Raw genomic sequence first — 18,645 nt, 5'->3', positions numbered from 1 at the left:
AAAGAGTGTAATGAAAAACAGTGTTTTTTTTAAATATTTATATTAAAGCCTGCAGCATTTGTCTTGTTGTCACTGTATATGTTTGGATGGATAGATGGTGGAGGTGAAAAGAGGAATAGAGGGAGAGGGGAAACTCCACCTGGTCTTACCGTTCTCCGGGTGCTCTATCTCGCCGATGCTGCCATCAGGTGTGGTCCTTTCGTAGTGGTCTTCTGGCAGTGCCAGTGGGCCAATCCGTGGCCCTGACGATGATTTGGAACTGGGCGTCTCTGACTCCTCCAGACCGCTGTCGTAGTAGCTGTGCTGAGATGCGTCTTGAAGGTCTTGCGACTGATTGGCTGTGGAGAAGGTCACTCGACGATGGGGGAGCTGATCAACATAAAACAAAGAGCACAACAAAGAAAGAAGGAGGTTGGTTAGCGCAAGGTTCCACAGAAAATGTTTTCCTACAAAAAATCTATTTCACTCACAGTCCACAGTGAATAAAATTATTAGTTTGAGAGCGAAAATTAAAAATAACTAGAAAGAACACATGGGACTTCTTATTAAGTCTGCTCAGTTCTTGAATTGACTGATTATGGTTTTTCTCTTTGATTCTGCAACTCTGGCAACAAAGATCAGTTAACTCTTATTGGCTCTTATCTAATTCCATCTTGTCACTGCTTTCAAGGCATTACATCTTTCTTTTCATCTCTTGAACAGGGCCAGAGAAAAAAAACCTGGTGCCAAGATTGTCTTTTCAGTTTTCTTTTACTACTAAGTAAAAATAAACCGAACTTTGCACAGAGATTCACCAGATATCTAAAACATATTTGGCTGCAACAAAAATGTCATTAACCCTGAAGGTAGCCCCTCAGCAAACATTATTATTAAAGTTTAAAAAATTAAAATACATTGTTTGAATGTTGGTGGCTTTTTATACTTCACACATCACAAAGTCTTGGTTTTGTCTCTAAAACTAATTAAACTTCCACTCTTTTGCATTTTTTGCTCAACTGACACCAAACCTGCTAGAGGGTGTCTCCAGACTGTCCTTTTCATTTTCTAATTATGTTCTATATTTAGTTTTTTTTTTCTTCTTCTTTGTACTTCTACAGTCTGTAGCTGAAAACGTCGTCTGTTTGCCTCACTGACCTGTGGCCCCTGGACACTGAACACCAGTTCAATTTCTACTAGTCACTTCATATTTTGTTCACATTTTGCACACGTACGCACACAGGCACACACTGCTGATGCAGTACACCAGATTACATCACATGACCACGTGGCTGCCTGTTGTTGCATAAAATACATTATCTATAAAAGATTAAGGCTGTAAAAACTAAATGATTTTTCATTTTAAAGCAATTACACACTTTCAAACCGTAATAACTGATACCAGGCATAATGTATGCCAATAAAACTCATTTAATTGTTACATATGAGATCTGAAAACTGCGTCTACCACCTTTGAAAGCATTTTTAGTGATTTTTATCCCCCCGGTGCTTTAAAGGCTTTTCCAAGGTCTGCGGACGGATCCTGTTTGTTAGTTTGTTTGGCTCTGGTCCCACAGTGTAGGGGCAACTTATCATGAAGCACATTGGTTTTTAATAAAAGGAGCAAGCTGAACACACACTTTACTGCTCCATTTACCCAGTGTTTCAGGGCGGCTGGAAGGTTGCTGGCTGACTCCTGTGTTTGATGGTTTTGTAATTGAAGTGCAATTATCCTCCAGACGCTACGCACGTACACACACAAAAACAAAGAAACACATGGACGCATACACACAAAATTGTAGCCACACGAACAGTGTCCTAATTCAATAGGTACGCAGCTGCGTGGTCAAACGTTTCAATCACGGACGCACACCTGAGCAACTAATCCAAGCTGAGATAAAGAGCAGCCTTGCAGCGGATATTAGCAGATATAATCATCGTCCAGAGCGAAAGGCCGTTTAAAAAAAAGATATGCCAGACTTTACTTGATATGATATTTACTTAGTTACTTTTTTAACTGCTTAACAAGCTCACTGATGCAGGTGAATGTTGCTTCTGTCACATACTCTATAAATATAACCATTTCAGCCAGGGAATTGGTGGCTGCTTGGCAGCTTAAAGCAGCATTCAAGTCCCTTGTCTTTGATCACACCTAAAGAATTCATTTTCTTCAGCAGCAGAAGTGATCCAGAGCATGTCATAACTGAACTCCAGCTACGAAACATTTGGATAAAATATTTCCCCAGCAGCTTTAAATCTCCTAGGTTATAAAAAGCCAGAGTAAATGTGAGCAGTGTTGTCGAAATGTACAAAAGTGAAGGCCACAGTGGAGCTGTCCTTTAAACTGTCCGTTTGGATGCCGCGTGCTACAGGCGACAGGCTGTAGCTCTCCATGAGAGTCTCACACCTCCTGTGTGACACTGCTGAAATTACAGGTCCGTCCTGGGGTCAGCGCTGTCAAAGTTTCAGTTATTATGGTATGGAGTGTTTTCCATATGAAAACCATATTGCATCCAGAACCTTAGTTCTCTTCACAAATGTTCTGCTTTCATTTTCTTTTCCTCATCACCCAAATATAAAATGAACAATCTTTTAGACAACAAAACATCATTATTAATGTGATGCAAACAACCAAAAAACAAAAGTTTTCTGTTTGTAAAGAGTCCAGTTCACTGCACAAGTGTGTAGAGTGCAAATACATATTGAAAACAGTCCTTTTTGACTCATAGCTGTCTTCACTTGGTTACATTTAATCATTTTTTTGACTTTACTGAGCTCTTGACCAAACACACCGACAGAGGTGGTAACTATCAGAGTCCTCCTGTCTATTGTTGCAGGAACAATCCACCTGACATGTAAGATAACCATTTAAGGTTTTAAAGCTTTTAAGAACACATTGGGAGGAATTTTATTTTTGCTTTTCAATGATTTGTGGAGCTGAAACAAGCAAACGAAGCGGTTCCTATTAAAGCAGACAGTGGTTTTTTGTGTGTGTGTGTGTGTTTTGTTTTGTTTTTTCATTATTTCAGTTTGATTCTCGCAGGATTCACAGCTTGGTGGTTATTAATACCACTTCCTGTTTCGTGAGAGTTTCACAAATTAAATAGCAAGAGCTATATTTATACGACGCGTAAAGAAAAACGGGGGCTCAGCAAGTCTTCTGAAGACATGCTCACACTTATATTAACTCAGATTTTTTTTTAAATTTTCTGTATTTTTCAGCATGTGTGTGTGTTTATGTTTGTTTGCTTTAAATAGAAATGCCATCTCAGCAGGTTGCATCATGGGAAGGCGAAGCACATGCAGGTGATTTAAGGACCAACATTATTTTGGACTGCCTCAGATTCCTTACACTCCAATATATTGGCTTGCTGCTAGTGCCACAGTGGTTTTATTTTTTTAAAATTCCTCTTTGGCTGTGATCTAAACTTCTATACTCCCTAAGATGTTTTTTTTTTTTTTTCATACTCCGACATGACAATAATGAAGCGGAAAGATTAAAGGTCGAGGAGAAATTGATTCCCTATTCTTTTGACTAAACAGATCAGAGTGACTCCAGGTCCCAGTTTTATGTAAATGTCACATTTACTATCAGAGCTGCTTGTATTAACAAACCTGTACAACAGTGTTAGGAACACTTTTCAACAAGTATTGAACAAGCGTCATTCAATCAGAGTCTACGATGGAAAATAAAACAATAACATCTCAAAACAAGTTCACAGCCTGCCAAGATCGACTCAATGACGACTTTCAAGAATTAACTTTTGATGAGTAGGAATACATTGACAGCTCAAAGGGGGATGTGTTCCACAAGGGATACATTCAACAGAACCCTGTGGATTTAGGTCGTGGACATGGAATTGCATGCCATGACAGGGGTCACAGGGTCAATCATGCTGAGAGTTGAGTAACCAAGGTGGAGGTGTCTGATGGGAGAAGGCACAGAGAAAAGGACAGGTGTTTGACCTTGTAAGACGGAAAGAGAGGCTAGAAAAAACTGAGCCTGGGTTAGGGTTCAACGTTCTGCAGACCAAGCTGTTTGAGTTCTGGATGGGATGGTTCTCAATTTCACAGCTTTTTCTCTATGTAATTGAGAACATCATCTATGGGAAATGTCAGTGTTTAATGTCATGCTCTACTGATCTACATGCTGATGTGTCCATTAACAGGTGACTGCTCATGGCTTTGCTGAAAGTAATAAACTAATAATAGAAGCGACGTTTCAAACAATACAAATGTGCTTTATTTTTTATGTCAGTGTGTGAGTTAATAAATGCAAAAGTGTCAATTAAATTTAATATAAAAAGCCTTGACTACTAGTTTGAAGCTGCTAATAGATGGTTTAGAGGAGAATTAATATGAGAAAAAAATACAATGTTTCCCTTACCTTACAACCTTCAATAACTATGAATTAGAAGAAGCTGTAAATAAGCTGTCTGGCTTAATGTGTGTGTATATGCTTATTATTTACAAATACATATTACCATAAAAGAACATGCACACTTCATAGGAACAATGTACAATTTTCGCATGTTTCAAAATTAAAAAACATCTCTCAGTGCAAGTGAGGGTTGTGAATATTTATAGTCAGGAGAGCTGGGAATGAATTCACTCATGAACTGTGAAATAACATTATCAAATTTTATTTTATTTTAAAATTCTTAAAAATACTTTTATATGATGGCATGATGTTTGAATCAAACACATTTCTCTGCATGCACAATTTGCCCGTATTGTCTATTTTTATCCAGAATTAGATCATTTTTATATGTCATTTTTAAAATTTGAAATAATGTGTTAGCAAAGCCTGATTTCCTAGGAGACAGTTACATCACACCAGTGACGTGTAGCTGTTTTCCAAAAAGAGAGTAGCCAATTTTTAGGTCAGGTGACACAGTACAATCAGATTATAACCTGCTCCTGCAGACATAAAGGCTTTGGGGATGACCCTTAAAATTGATGTATGTGAAGGATGTCATAGTGAATAACAATGTATGTGATTCATCACCATCTCCTGACAGGAAGTCTGTCAGATTCAATTCTCTGTCTGTCTCATTCTGCTTCAGACTTCATTGCGCTCAGTTCTATTTCCCGGGGTCAGGTTCAGGAGTCCAGCTATAAACACCAGTCCAGTTTGCAGCAGGTCATAACAGCAAGAACGCTGCAGTAGTGAGTACTAGGAGAAGGGAATATACTCCGTGGGCATTGAATAACATTGTTATATTAGTCACACTGACCTACTTTAAAGTTGGAAAAATAGGCAACAAAACCAAGTGCTGGAATTGCTGGTCAAGAAATTAGAAGAATCAGTAATGGTTGGTGAGCTCAGACTGGGCACAGGGATGACACAGCCTGTTACCTCCCTTCAAAGTGGGTTAAAAAGACCAAAACAGAATGGGTGTTTTGACCAGGGTCTAACTGCCAAGTAACTGGGAATAAAGAACAAAAGCCGTCAGCAGGTGGAGCAGTAACTGGAATGGATTTCTGGACCATCCTAAAAAAATCCCTGCAACCATGGTTTAAGTGCAAGAGCATTTGTAGCCTTGTCCTATTAATGATACTTGACAAAGTTTTGATTCGCCCCCCTCAGCATTTCTACTCTTCCATTAAAAATCAACTTGTGGACCGAGTGAGTTAATAACGGTGGCCGTTCGTCCGACACCTTGGCAGCGATGAAGGTCAATAATTAAAAGCTCAAGGTAGAGATAAGAAAAATGTAAAGCGTCTTGTGTTAACACAGCACTTTTGACATGAGGAACAATGCTGAATTGCAGCATTTTTATGTAAAGCAACCAATGCAGGCTGGGAAACTAGTGTTTCCTTGAATACATAAAACAAACTGGTCTTCATCTTCATCGTCATCATCCCAAAGTCAACCTCTGGGGTTCTAAACATGCCTCAGGATCTAGTGTAGTGTAAAAAAAAAGTTAGCATTAAAGAAGTTTTTTTCTTTTCCTCTGGTGAAGAAAAGGCGACAGGAGATGGAAGAAGTGAGTAATCTGTGATTCTGTCAGAAAGGAACATCAAGACAAAAAGTAAAAGAATCGAAAGAGATATAAAGTTTTTATGACAAAGAAGATGTGAGAAAAAATGGAAAGGAGTCAGGCGGAGGAGAAGGTGTTGACTTCTTATCATACATATTCACTTCAGTAGTATTCAGTGAGGTCACTGTAAGAGGAATCAGGAGTAGGAAAGGAAAGGAGGTGAATAAGGAAATCAAAAGAAATTTAACAAAGAAGCAGAAGAGAGTGGAGCAAATGGGGAGGAGCAGTGGGAAGGTGGAGGTAAAAAGAAAAACATGGCTGAAGAGGAGCAGAGGAGAAGGAGTCAAGATGAATGGCAAAAGTAAAGAGGGTTGAGATAAGAATAAAAAGGAGGAGGAGCAACCGGATGAGGAGTACAAGGAGTCAGAGAAAGAAAGGCCAAAAAGAAAGGATGACAAGAAGAATCTGGGAGAGACAAGAGGGAGGGGGAGGAATGTAGTTATATGGGTAAAAGAGTGAGGGATGTTGGATAAAAGAATGAGAAAAGGGAAAACGAAAAAGAACAATAAATAGAGGAGAACGAGGAGAGAGTGGAGAAAGAGGGGGGGTAGGGTGAAGGAAATAGGCAGGAAAAGGTGAGGCCACAGAGGAGGAAGGCAGATGAGCAGAGACAGACAGGAGGAGAAATGTGGTAAGAAAAAGAGAAAAAAAAACGAAGAATGAAGGAGAAAACAAAAATAAGGATGAGGAGAGATAAAGAACAGAGGAGAAGAAGGATAATGATATAAGAAGTGGAGGATAAAGAAGGTGGGGGATACGTAGGAAGAAGAAGGGTAGGAGGAATAGGAAGAAGAGGAGGTATGAGAGAATGTAAAAGGATGAAGACCCAGTAGATATGGAGGAGGAGGAGAGAGTGGAGAACGAATGGGAAAAGAGATGGAAAAGGAGGAAAAGGAAGTGGGTGACAAGGGGGGATGATGGGGGATAGAGACAATTGTAGAGAAGTAGAAGGAAAACGAGAGTACTTAGGAGGAAAAAGAGAAAGACGGGGGGGAGGAAGGGGGAAAAGACGGAGAAGCAGGCGTCACTGGGCTTCATTGTTCAGAGATGATTAAAAACCAGTGAGAGCAGAAATGCACGACGCCTCACTGGCTGTTTGTCAGCTGAGACATGGAGAGAGAGATAACTGTGTGTGTGTGTGTGTGTGTGTGTGTGAGAGAGAGAGAGAGAGAGAGAGAGAGAGAGAGTGTGGGTTTGTGTGTACGTATTTGTGTCTGTGTGTGTAGGTCTGTGTGTGAGATCCTCATTACCTCCCTCTGTGGGAGATAAGAGGGTGTGAGGCTGCATTGTGCATGCTTATAAAAGTCTGTCCTTATCAAGTATGCATACACACACACACACACACACATACACACAAACACTCAGCCCACGTGAAGAGCGGCTGGCAGCTATAACTCGACACAACTGTGTTGAATATGAGTGGAGGATGAAAGAGAGGAGAGAGAGAGAGTGAACGAGGGAGACAGACAGAAAGAATGATAAAAGACAGAGAGGGAAGAAGACGAAGAAGAGACCGAGGACGGCGAGAGCGATGGGGAGAGGAGATTTTGGACCAAAACCTAAACATTGGTTCTCAGCAGCAGGGGGCACTAACACTGCAGTCAGCTTCAATAACATGCTGTAAAACCATTAAAAAAACTTGAAATATCCCTTAAACTTCAGCTCTGGTGCTTTAATGTATAACTATGTAAATGGTTTTGTGTTGATCAGCAGACATGCAACTGTTTGTTTTCACTTCCTGTTTCTAATAAATGGGGACATATCAACATGTTGAAATCTACTGGAAAAAAGTAATGTGCAGGGAATTAGCACTACTTAGCTTAGCCTAAGGAGAGACTCACTTGTAAAATCAAAATTTAAACTAACACCTCTCTGGTGATTCAGCACCTTAATTTAATCTTAAGGTTCTTAAGTGTATGTTTAAAATTTAGTGTAATGTTAACATTATTGGCTGAACGTTCTGCTAATTTGAGCCAGCGATATAGACAATTGACTACTGTCTTGTTGGGCTTCTGTGTTAAGTGAGAAATTACTAGTCTGCGTACATAAATATAGAAAGAGAGAAAGAATGACACACTGTTACAGGATTGGGTTAAGATGTGTTTTTGGAACCACCTGCAGGGGAACGAAGGAAAACTACATAATGTCTGATTATCAACCTTTATATCAAAATACTGAAGCCTGTGTCTGTGATGGAGCCATACTGGATGTGGTGCACCTGTATTCGAACCTCTGATGGAATAAAGCGGTGCCATTTCTATGGTGTTTTCATGATTGGCATTGATTTGTATTTGGGTTTGGTTGGTGAGAACTGTTTTCTGTACAAATCTTACAGACGTGTGCCTGTACTCTGTTTTTGGTTGAACTAAAACAAACTGTTTCTCTGTATCTGTCACACAGCATTAGTCACACATGCACGCATATGCACGCAGTCCCACACAGACAAACAAAAAACAAAAAAAACAGGTCAGCAGACTTTCTCATATGTTTCTGAGAGTTTACTCTTGTATTTTTTGCATTATTTTGCCCCCAGGTGTGTGTGGGGGTTTGTGTGTATACACTTAGTGTGTGTGTTAGAGAATAAATCCTGAGTTATACCAGCAAAGCACAATAACCCTGAAACAGACACACATGCACTTTCAGCATCTTACATCACACACACACACACACACACACACACACACACACACACAGTCTTACACATAAACAGCGTGCAGGTAACCTGCGTGCACACTTGGCATATCCTCAGGTAAACTACAGTGTCGCTGAGACAAGAATCTCACAGCCAATCACAGTCGCATGAAGCTGTCAGCCATGATGGATATGCAGTGTGTGCATGGGTACGCTACGTTCAAAGCTGACAGTGACAAACACACTGACGCTGCAATTTGGTCAACTTGGAGGCCACGCACACGTACCCACAAAACAACTCTCCCTGTCAGGACACTGAAGCAACTTTAGATGGCATTTAATCGGAACCACACCCCTCTATTTTACCACATGAGTTTCTTTCCATTCCTTTCCATCTGACCACTATTTAAAGATAACACCTTTGCAATTATCATTCCTAACTTTACCAGAGTCCATATGAAAGGCTTAATCTGAGTACAGTTCTGGTTCCCTATCAGGACAGCATCAAAAATTAAGTCATTTTTTATTTTTATTTATTTTTTTGCTCTAATCAACAGCAGAAATGCAGCAGTGGTTTTGATGGTGATGTGTGAACAGACCATGTTACCGAATGTCCTGGCAGCATTAAAGTTACTAATGTTTCTCATTTTTAAAATAATAATTATAATATTAAAAGCACTGTTTTTGATGATTCATTCAGGAACCGACAACTAACTAGACAATTTAAAAACAGTGTTTTTTCAGATTACTCCTAGTATTAGAAGGTGGCTCTCAAAACAAATAAAATATTACTTTTTTGCCAATTATGTTTGTCAACCAAGCTGTAAATTTAGTTTTTACTGAGACGAGACGAGGCTTAAGGCTGACTGACAGTCAATGGTATTATTTTTATCTTACACAAATCCAGGTTAGTGTTCATTTGCAAATGTTAGGAAGTTTGTTTTTTTTTGTTCCAGAGTAGAAAAGTGGATCTGTGAAATATTCAAATTCTCCATATAAAAATGATGGTGCACGGTAAAGTGTGTCACTGTCTTTGTTTCTCTTGCAGCAAGCATTTCGCTGCAAACGTTACTCTAATGTGTCTTGCAAATTCTGTTCATTCTGTTCAGAAAAGCTCGGGAGCCAAGCTCCTGAATTATTTTACCAAATTTAAAGATGCTTTAAAACTCAGGCAATCACTTCCTTAATATTTTGTTCTTCTTCAGATAGTCACCCGCATATATTTTAGTTTTTAGCTGAGTGTCAGTGTGCTGCTGAGCAAGGCATTCAACCCTAAGTTTTACATCCAATTTAAATGACATCCAAATGATAGCTCCAAGAACAGGTAAAAATGCTACATCAGGGAGAACGGCCATTGTCATAACCAATGGTAGCTTACATCTGCTGTAGTGACCTCTTATGGAGGGGAGCTGCCGATTATTATTATTTTACAATTCCTATTCACATGACTAATTAACTGCTTGATGACTGTACAGATATTTACGTCCACAAATACTACTCTGTTTGACATGTTTTAAGTACTTATTTTTCTCATTGCTGGATGTCAGATAAACAGGTTTTCCCTTCACAATCCAACGCGTATCCGTACTTTGTGTTGTTTTGACATTTTCTCCAAATTCCTCTTCATGTTTTCCCACATTAGCCTGTGTTTACATTGTTCGCGGCCTTTTCCCTGTGGTGTTTATTAATGTGCTTGTTCTGCTATTCATTGTGAAAAGGGTTGTTTTTCATAATGGGCAGAACAAACTTTAGATTCAAGAGAAACAGAAAGAGGGATGAAGTGGTTTCCAGCTGACAGCTCTGGTATGTTAATCCCTGAAAACACCTCCCGTCCTCCTCCTCCTGCAGCCAGGAATGCTGCAGCAGGTTATAATTGGCTCCAGGATGAAGTGAGGGAGGATGAAAGATTGAGAAAAGAAAAGGTGAAGGATGGGAGAGACGCGAGCGAAGGAAGGTGGTATTTGGTTTTGATTTGGCTCAGCTGTCCTCCAGATTTAGCTTCACGTAGAAAGAAGAAACTGTGAAGTTTGGATCTGGGCGTGTGTGTGCGGTTACAAATTAGTGTGCCTGTCAAATTTAAATTTTGGACCAATATCGGTTAAAGCCGCCGGGGTGCTGTAGTGTTGACTTTGGAGGAAAGCACTAGTTGTATTGATTAGCCACTAGGTGGTGACCTGCTGGATGAAATATGTGCATTTTAATTTAATTAAAGAGGAATGATTTCTTTATTTTTAAGGTGTAACATCAAAAAAGTATTTTTACTTTAAGGTTATTTTAGCAACTAGATACTTAAACAAAAAATAGACAATAAAACAGTACACCTGAGATCAGTCGTTGGCAAAGCAAATCAAATGGTCAAAAACTAGTAGAAATTATTATTATTATTATTATTATTATTATTATTATTATTATTAAAATAAACTGCAGTCAGTGTAATTTCATTTGATCTTTCAGTCCTGCAGGTCCAGGTTTCTTTTTCTTTTTTGTCCTCTGTACATGAAGACCATAAATCATGATGACTCTCAGGACATCTGTCTTCTTTGTGTGTGTATGTGTGTATGTGGACATGTGCAGGTGTACAAAAGCGCCTTAGGGAGGTGAAGGGGCCACACTGTACGTATGTATTCATGTAGGCAGTAAAAATAGTCACAGCAGTGTGGGAATCGGGGAGATTTGTGTTGATTGTCTAGGATACAATGGAAGGAAGGGAAATGCTGACGACCTTCCAGCATTTTCTGCATTTATGAGTAAAGAGCTTGGATTGTGAATAATTAAAAAAAAGAAGAAGCAAAAAATAATTTTGCCACAAACAGCGCGAAAAAATATTCTGGAATCTTTAATCCTGCAGAGAGACGTGTGTGTGTGTGTGTGTGTGTGTATTTGTTTTTGCACATTTCAAATGGACCCAAGTAGTTTGAAAGGACTTGGATTTTCAGGTTTGGTTACATAAGGTACTTTCACACAGTTGGTGCTGACTGTGCTAACGGTCTCCTGCTGCTAAACTACAACCATGATCTCGCTCTGTCAGTGAAACCATGGCTGCCAGTGGAAGGCGGTAAAAAAATGTACTGATAGAATGTAGGCCTACAGTATTTTAAGAACATGTTGGATACTGTATGTCTCTGTGGTGGTGGGAGTACTTGACAAAGTCCATGATCCATCATCAGCATTTTCAGCTAACAAGGATAAAAGTTCTGCTGGCCAACTGCTGCCTCTTGTGGTTAGACTGTGCAAAGTTGCCAAATATTTTTTTTTTTGTTTTTGTACTAGCTGCTGACTGCGATGTTTATACTACTGGTGAACCTCAAGCTGCATATTGACAACTAGGCACTAACAATGTAAGTGACTCATACAGTCATGCTCAAAAAAGTGAAGGACTGCTTTAGAGTGGGTAATAATCAGAGTGGGAAGCCTCTACGTTGGATAATCTACAACAGTGACACTTTAAACCTGATTGCCTGTTTGTCCACATCCTGTCCTGACCCCTTCTGATGCTGCTGCCCTTTTTCTCTTTGCTAGAAAAGAATCCTGGCCATCAGCCAACATTCTTCCGCATGTTACATCTGTGAAGAGAGTTTCAGTTCTGCCTCACGATGATGTCTGTAGTGCTGAGGGGGGAGAGTTTAATCTTGGAAGTCATGTTTCGATATGTGTGCCTCTCAGCTCCCCTCTTTCAAAAGTAGACACTAACCTTTGCCAACAACTGTACAAGCAGAACGACAACGTCGTTAAAAATTACAGTCGGGTTGGCGGCGGGGGGGCAGCAGGCACCGCGCTCCACCTGGCATCACATCTGTACCATCTGCTTTCATTACATGAACACTCCTGCCCATGTTTATTGCCGCTGCACGAATTGGCGTTGGGTTATCTGTCGACACACAGAGAACTCTGACGCCAAGAGCTGTTAAATAATGTAGCCAAAATCCTTTCAATCGCCTTTCAAATTTAACAGAAGAAAAAATGGTAGTGACTGATGACTCACAGCTTTGTGCCACTTACACCTGATGAGCCATGACCTCCAATGGTAACAGTCTTTTTTACAATAAACACAAGAAAGATTAAAAACTTTCTCTGTATTGTTTGGTGCATTGCTTGTATATTGACTTTCCCTGTCTGCTGTGTCTTCCTAGTATCATTGTTGGTGGTTTCTTCAGTGGTAAAGTGCCTTTCACGTGTTTTAAGGCAACTGCTGCGTCCCTTGTTTGGATTGATTTGGGACTTCAGCTGTGTCTCTCTGAGAATCAATAAGAATCAACGTTTATTCATTGACACATATTCTATTCTTTTTTTTCTAACATCACCACAACAATCGACATCTTCCTGTGGTAGGAAAAATCTATGAGCCTGAAAAAAATCAGCAGCTAAAGGACAAATGTTATCTGGGAACCCGTGATAAGACATAAAAGGCAATACCCTTTTATTGTTTTAGAAACTTAAGGCAGTGTATGATTAAAAATGCAGGGTTTGACATTAAAGTTGCTCAGTAGATATATGGCTACTACTGCTGATGACACACGGCATTCACTTGGATCATTGTAATTTAGTGACATTGATTAATGCAGCATAGTTTAAAAACAACTATAAATTATCAACTTACTTCTTACTCAATGTTTTAGCCTCTGGCTTATCATGATAAAGACCGCTTGAAATGATGCAAATGAAACTAATACCTTTGGAGTCCTGTCATATTTTATTTGTTGAATCATTGTGCTTCATCATGGTATTTCACAAGTATAAGGTTCAGCCTAGTCAAAGAATTTGGTTAACTGTCAAATATAGTAACATGCACTACAACTGCAGGGAAAAGGCCCAGTTTCAGCTATTATTAGCAAAGAGAGGGCCTGTTAGCCTGCTGCTCCAGGTGGTTTTGACGTTTTGTCATTTCGTGTTGGCCACTGGTATGGCAGCCTGTTAGCCAGTTAGCCACTGGGCTTCAAAGAAACAGACGTCTCCGCAGGAACGAGGTGGACAATGGCCAGAGTTCATTAGCATCCAGTCTGGATTAGCTGCTAGCTTGCCAAGAACTGCTGCGACTCTAGCCAAAAGAGACAACAGGCCCACAGGGAACAGAGTGGACTAGCTAATGCTAAAGCTAACGCCAAGTCTAATTAGAAGCAGCTAGGGTATAAAGGAGAAAAAGAAGTGTAGGAAGATGACAGCGGAGCAATGAGTGCCTCCTGTGTGTGCAAGAGAGGAATATTCACAAAGTCGATTCAAGTGAGGAGTAAAAGATCGGACTGGCATTTAACTCTGTAAAAAAAAAATAGTGGGAACAAAACCAACAAATAAAAAAAAAAAAACAGTGCTGGTATATTCAGAGATACCAGACTAAAAATCTCTTACACTTTAAAATGTGAAGTGCATATTTTGTCCTCAATTGTAGATAACAACAGTTTGTTTGAGCTCAGTGGCTAGCATTGACCAAGATATTAGGAGTAATTTAACCAGTTTAAACCAACAAATTAACTCATTAATGTTTAACATGTTTATTGCTACATCTACATTTATACTCATTAAGAGTCTTCTTGCTTCTCTTCCGTCCATTTTCCTTCTAATTTCCAGAAAACTCAAATATAATGAGGAACAACTGAAGACTCTCTCCTCTATTACATTACACCTCCTGAAAATTAAGAGCTGCAGAAAATTACTGGGAAATTAGTAGTCAATTTAGTGACTTAAAAAATACCAGTGTAAAATATATGGCCTTTTTTTTCATTTTAATGGCAGCTTGGTGCTGAAAACCTCTCATCTCCACTTGGGAGCTGATCCTCCGCTTGTCTGTGGGTGTAATTAAAGTCGGGAGTCGCTACGGGAACATTCGTTAATTTGCTGCCGTCTGTGGAAGAAACGTGTTTCCAGCTTCTAAACAGGAAGCTGGGTTTTGTCAGCCAGCGGATAATTTAATAACCAGACCAAGACACAAAGATGGAAATAAAAGCCAGAGTGTGCATGTGTATGTGTGCATTTGTATGGTCTAAAATGCATTTTCTTTTACAACACAATGGCGGAGCTTATTCACAGCTTGTTAAACTGGAGGGTTATATGAACTAAGAAGGAAAAGGAAGCAACCAATAGAAAAGTGTGATAAGACCCAACTCTAATATCATATCCATCATCCAAGTCCAGATCATGATGAATAAACGCTGGTCGTTATCTGTAAATTCAATAAAGGGAATGACCACGGGAAATGACCTTTTGCTTATCATATTACAACTGATACAGTTGATATGTACGAGATTAAAGGTGCAGTGTATGACATGTAGGAGGTTTTATTGGCAGAAACTCAATATACTTAGCAAACATTCATCCTCTACAGCCAGGAGCTCTTTAAGGATACGACATATTGTAGCAAATGCTAGCTGACATTAGCAAACAGTCACCAGTTCATGATGAGACCTGGCTAGAGACAATAGAACCATTCACACCAACATTCAAACCAGTGAGGTAGAATATCCAAATAACCTAATCTCCCTAATGCGCCCTTGGTGGAATGAACAAAGAACCTACACAGAGAAAGGCCACAGTGTAACCCACTAATCCAGTGTGTGTCCTGTTACTGGACAAATGTCAAAATTTGAATTTCCAAAGAACTAAGAAATATTTTTAAAGCAAAAGTCTTCAACAGGAAGTCAACCTCTAGAGGTCAATGTAGGTACTGCACTATGTTTAAACAAATGTTGAAGACCCTTAAAGGTTTGATACCACCTGCCACCGTATATACAGGAATCACATCATTTTTGACGGCCTTTCAATCTACATCCATTTCCTTCCCTGTAGGTCACAAAAATAAGACTCCATACTCCTATATTGCTATATCTTCAGTATATTATAGACTAAATAAACATATGGTGGCCATAATATTCGTAATAGATAAATATGTTAAAAATCAAATTTGGAGGCGTTGGTCTATGTCGGCCACAGACATACATTAAAACCCCGTACTATCCCTTTAACAGAATTAGCTAATGACAGCACAAAGTAGGGGCAAGCTAATCAGACTGTGCACCATTAGCATCAGCAGGCTATAATGCTGATCTCTTGTATTTATTAGCTGAAGATGCTGCCACACACGCAGACACATACACACACACGGTGAAATGTACACTTCCACTGAGCCAACACTGATGCCAGAAACAAGAGTAACAACATGGACTCTTGTAAGGACACTCGCACCATGAGTCACTTTAAGTAGGTGCACGTCCACATGCACACCCATACACACACCCGGGATGGGTGTATTAATATTCAGAAGGTTTAGTAGCTGTGTTTACAGAGAAGGGAAGAGAGAGAATGAGACAGTGATGGAGGACAGCTCGCTCGCTTGCTCCTTGCTCAGCCTCTCAATTACCTCTGACTGTGATTAATACATCAGACTGCATTAGCATTAGCTTCCCTATCCTTTTATACATCCATTCTTATCCTCTGTTCCTTTTTCTTTTTAGCTTATTAGTCTGCCATCCGTCCTTCCTTACTTCCTTCCGTCATCTCTTCCTTCCTTCCTTCCTTGTTCTTTGCATACAGAAAGCCAAACCTAACTCTGAGAGCTCAGGAATGTGTTGATTACTTAAGGCAAAACTGCCATGTGGTGCTGGGACTCGTGGTTTCTAGGAAAGGGGATGAGTGGGTGGAGTCATGAGAAAGTTGTGGTTAAACTGAGCGGCGGCACTCGCGTTCCAGAGACGCAATAATGACAGGGATCTGGGCAGAAATATGGCGCCTATGCCTGAAACGCTTTGAGTTGTTGTTGTTTATTGCCACTGCTGCTGCTGATGACCATTTTAATTTAGTGTGTTCTTTAAAAATCTTCTCGGAGTGTTTAATTAGTCTGATACCACACATGCCGGGCCATGACCACTCTCTCAGTCATCACACGGACAGCAGCATTTCATATCGTGGTAATATATGGTTTTTCCCAATCGTTATTGTGCATCGGTTAAAACTGAAGCCAAGCTTCCAAAACCCCTGACGTGGTCAGGGAAACAGAAGTCTGAGCGAAACCAAACTGTGGATCATTTTTAATAACTTTCACACCAAATACATTTACTTGCCCCAATTTCCCAAAAATGTAATGGCGATTTGTGGCTAGTGGCAAGAAAGGACAGCAACAACCGCGGCACATTCCTCATTTCATTGTTCCCACAACTTCCTGTGTGACTCTGCAGAGAGTTTATCACGTACGAATGATGACATGAGAGGAACAAATAATGGAAGACAGATGTTAAGGAAAAGTGTGTGTGTGAGAGAGAGAGTTGTCAGATCTAAAGGAAGGATGAGAAGTGCTGTAGAATGTTCCTTTGTTCCATTGTGCGGTTTATGTCGGGGGAGATGACTATTTATTGGCAGACATTATACAGTATAGGCTACCCGCAAGTCTGTCTAAATTAGTTTATAATTGCTAATTTGTTTTTGTAGACTCAGAATAAGCTATTTTGTATGCACTTAAGATAAGTGCCTTCCTTCACACAGGCCCTCATGCACCGCTATGTTTTTACCAAGGCCCAAACGTTTATACCAAACACAACCTTACTCTTTTTAGGTTAATGCTAAAATCTTTGTGTTCCTATTAGAGCGCAACCAAGTGCATAAATGTGTTGTGGATATTTTTAGGAAGTGATGTTTTCTCATTTCTCCACTTCCAACCATTTCTTTTTCTTCATTATAATTTCCATCATCCTCCTCTTCTCCTTCTTTCACTCTCATCAGCCTGCCATTGTACTGTAAAGCTATACTGCTACTGTTGCCCATTACCTCCATAACTGCATTAGAGTTATGCAATTTGAATGGAAAATATCTACTTGCATTTTTTTTGTATTACCTTTGAATGTCAGGTCATGTTTCATCATTGCATACCTTAGAAATAAAAATAGTCAGGGGTGTTGGGGGGCAGCAGAAGGAATGAAGAAAGGAAGAAAAGAAGGAAAGGAGTAAAAGCTGGTGTTTCCTTCTTTCTAGCTACTCTGAATGAATAGCAGGTCATTGACAGAGAGAGGGAGAATTAGGATTCAACAGAGGTGGTCACCCCAGCGCCGACTGACTTAGATAAATCACCTGCATGCACAGAATACACACACACACAATGAACTGCACACACACACACACAGGGTAAACAGGGAGGATGCAGCAGTAAAAAGTGAGAAGCAGCTGAAAGCCAAACTCTGCCTGTGCACAAGGGAAAAGTCATTAAAACCTGCACAGAAACACACAGCAGCAGGGCTGATACCAACGTGTGCGCGTGTGCTCGCACACACCGACACACTTGTATGTGTGATTCTGAGCCACACCTCTCAAAGGTCAGCAGTTTGTTTTCATTTGAAATCGTTTGTCTTCCTTCCACTGGAGCTCAGACTGACGCAGCAGCGGTTCTCCTCCATTCAGACTTTTGTCAGGAAAGAAACCCAACAACACTCTAAATGTTTATTCTTCACCTGCAGTACATTTTAGGTAATCTGATTACAATTAAATACAGGCCTTTTCAGGCTGGCCTCTTTAACTACGTTGGGGGACTAGCCTAACTAGCAAGTGAATGTGTTCCTTTAAAGGGAGTTTAGTTGTTAGGTCCAGTGTGGTTGTACAGTATGAGGCAGTGTCACATAAATAGCACCAGCTGCACAGACAGCACTTCCTGCTCTAAAAACCTGCCTAACACATGAAGGTCCAGTGGTAGCAAACATGGCTACAAACAAGAACTTTTTTTTTTTCCTTTTCCCGAAAGGCATTTTCAACAGAAAAAAAAGTGAATATGGTGACTTTCTAAAACGTCACATCTCATGATGTAGAGCAGAGGGTCTCAAATGTCATTTACTTGTACTTTTTTTGAAATGTTCTTGTCAGACACATTTTTAAATAGACGTGGTAGATGAATGTGTTTGTGACAAAACGGCAAGGAAAACCTGTGAAAGTACCATAAAAAATATCAATATTAAAATTTAGCATTTATTTGATGCAGTGTATCTTACCCAGGGGGCGCTCATACATCAGTGACCTCACCATTATT

At 39.9% G+C, this 18,645-nt stretch overlaps 1 protein-coding gene across 3 annotated transcripts in view; it reads right to left on the bottom strand.

The window, feature by feature from the left end:
- The window catches only part of LOC103391084 (protocadherin-1), a 120,081-nt gene that overhangs the window by 38,218 nt on the left and 63,218 nt on the right, over positions 1–18,645 (bottom strand). For 2 of the 3 annotated variants that reach the window (XM_017039299.2, XM_017039298.2), the window contains exon 4: positions 48–369. In XM_017039299.2, the coding sequence (XP_016894788.1) occupies positions 70–369 (300 nt within the window). In that variant the 3' untranslated portion in view covers positions 48–69. Of the gene's footprint in view, positions 1–47; positions 370–18,645 lie in introns of those variants that run through there. The other variant, XM_025062948.1, reaches the window with a different exon arrangement.

Source organism: Cynoglossus semilaevis, chromosome 15 (assembly GCF_000523025.1).
Source record: "Cynoglossus semilaevis isolate Cse_v1.0 chromosome 15, Cse_v1.0, whole genome shotgun sequence".
Lineage (NCBI taxonomy): Eukaryota > Metazoa > Chordata > Actinopteri > Pleuronectiformes > Cynoglossidae > Cynoglossus > Cynoglossus semilaevis.
The sequence above is the reverse complement of the archived record's forward strand: the minus strand, read 5'-3'. Positions and strand labels throughout refer to the sequence as shown.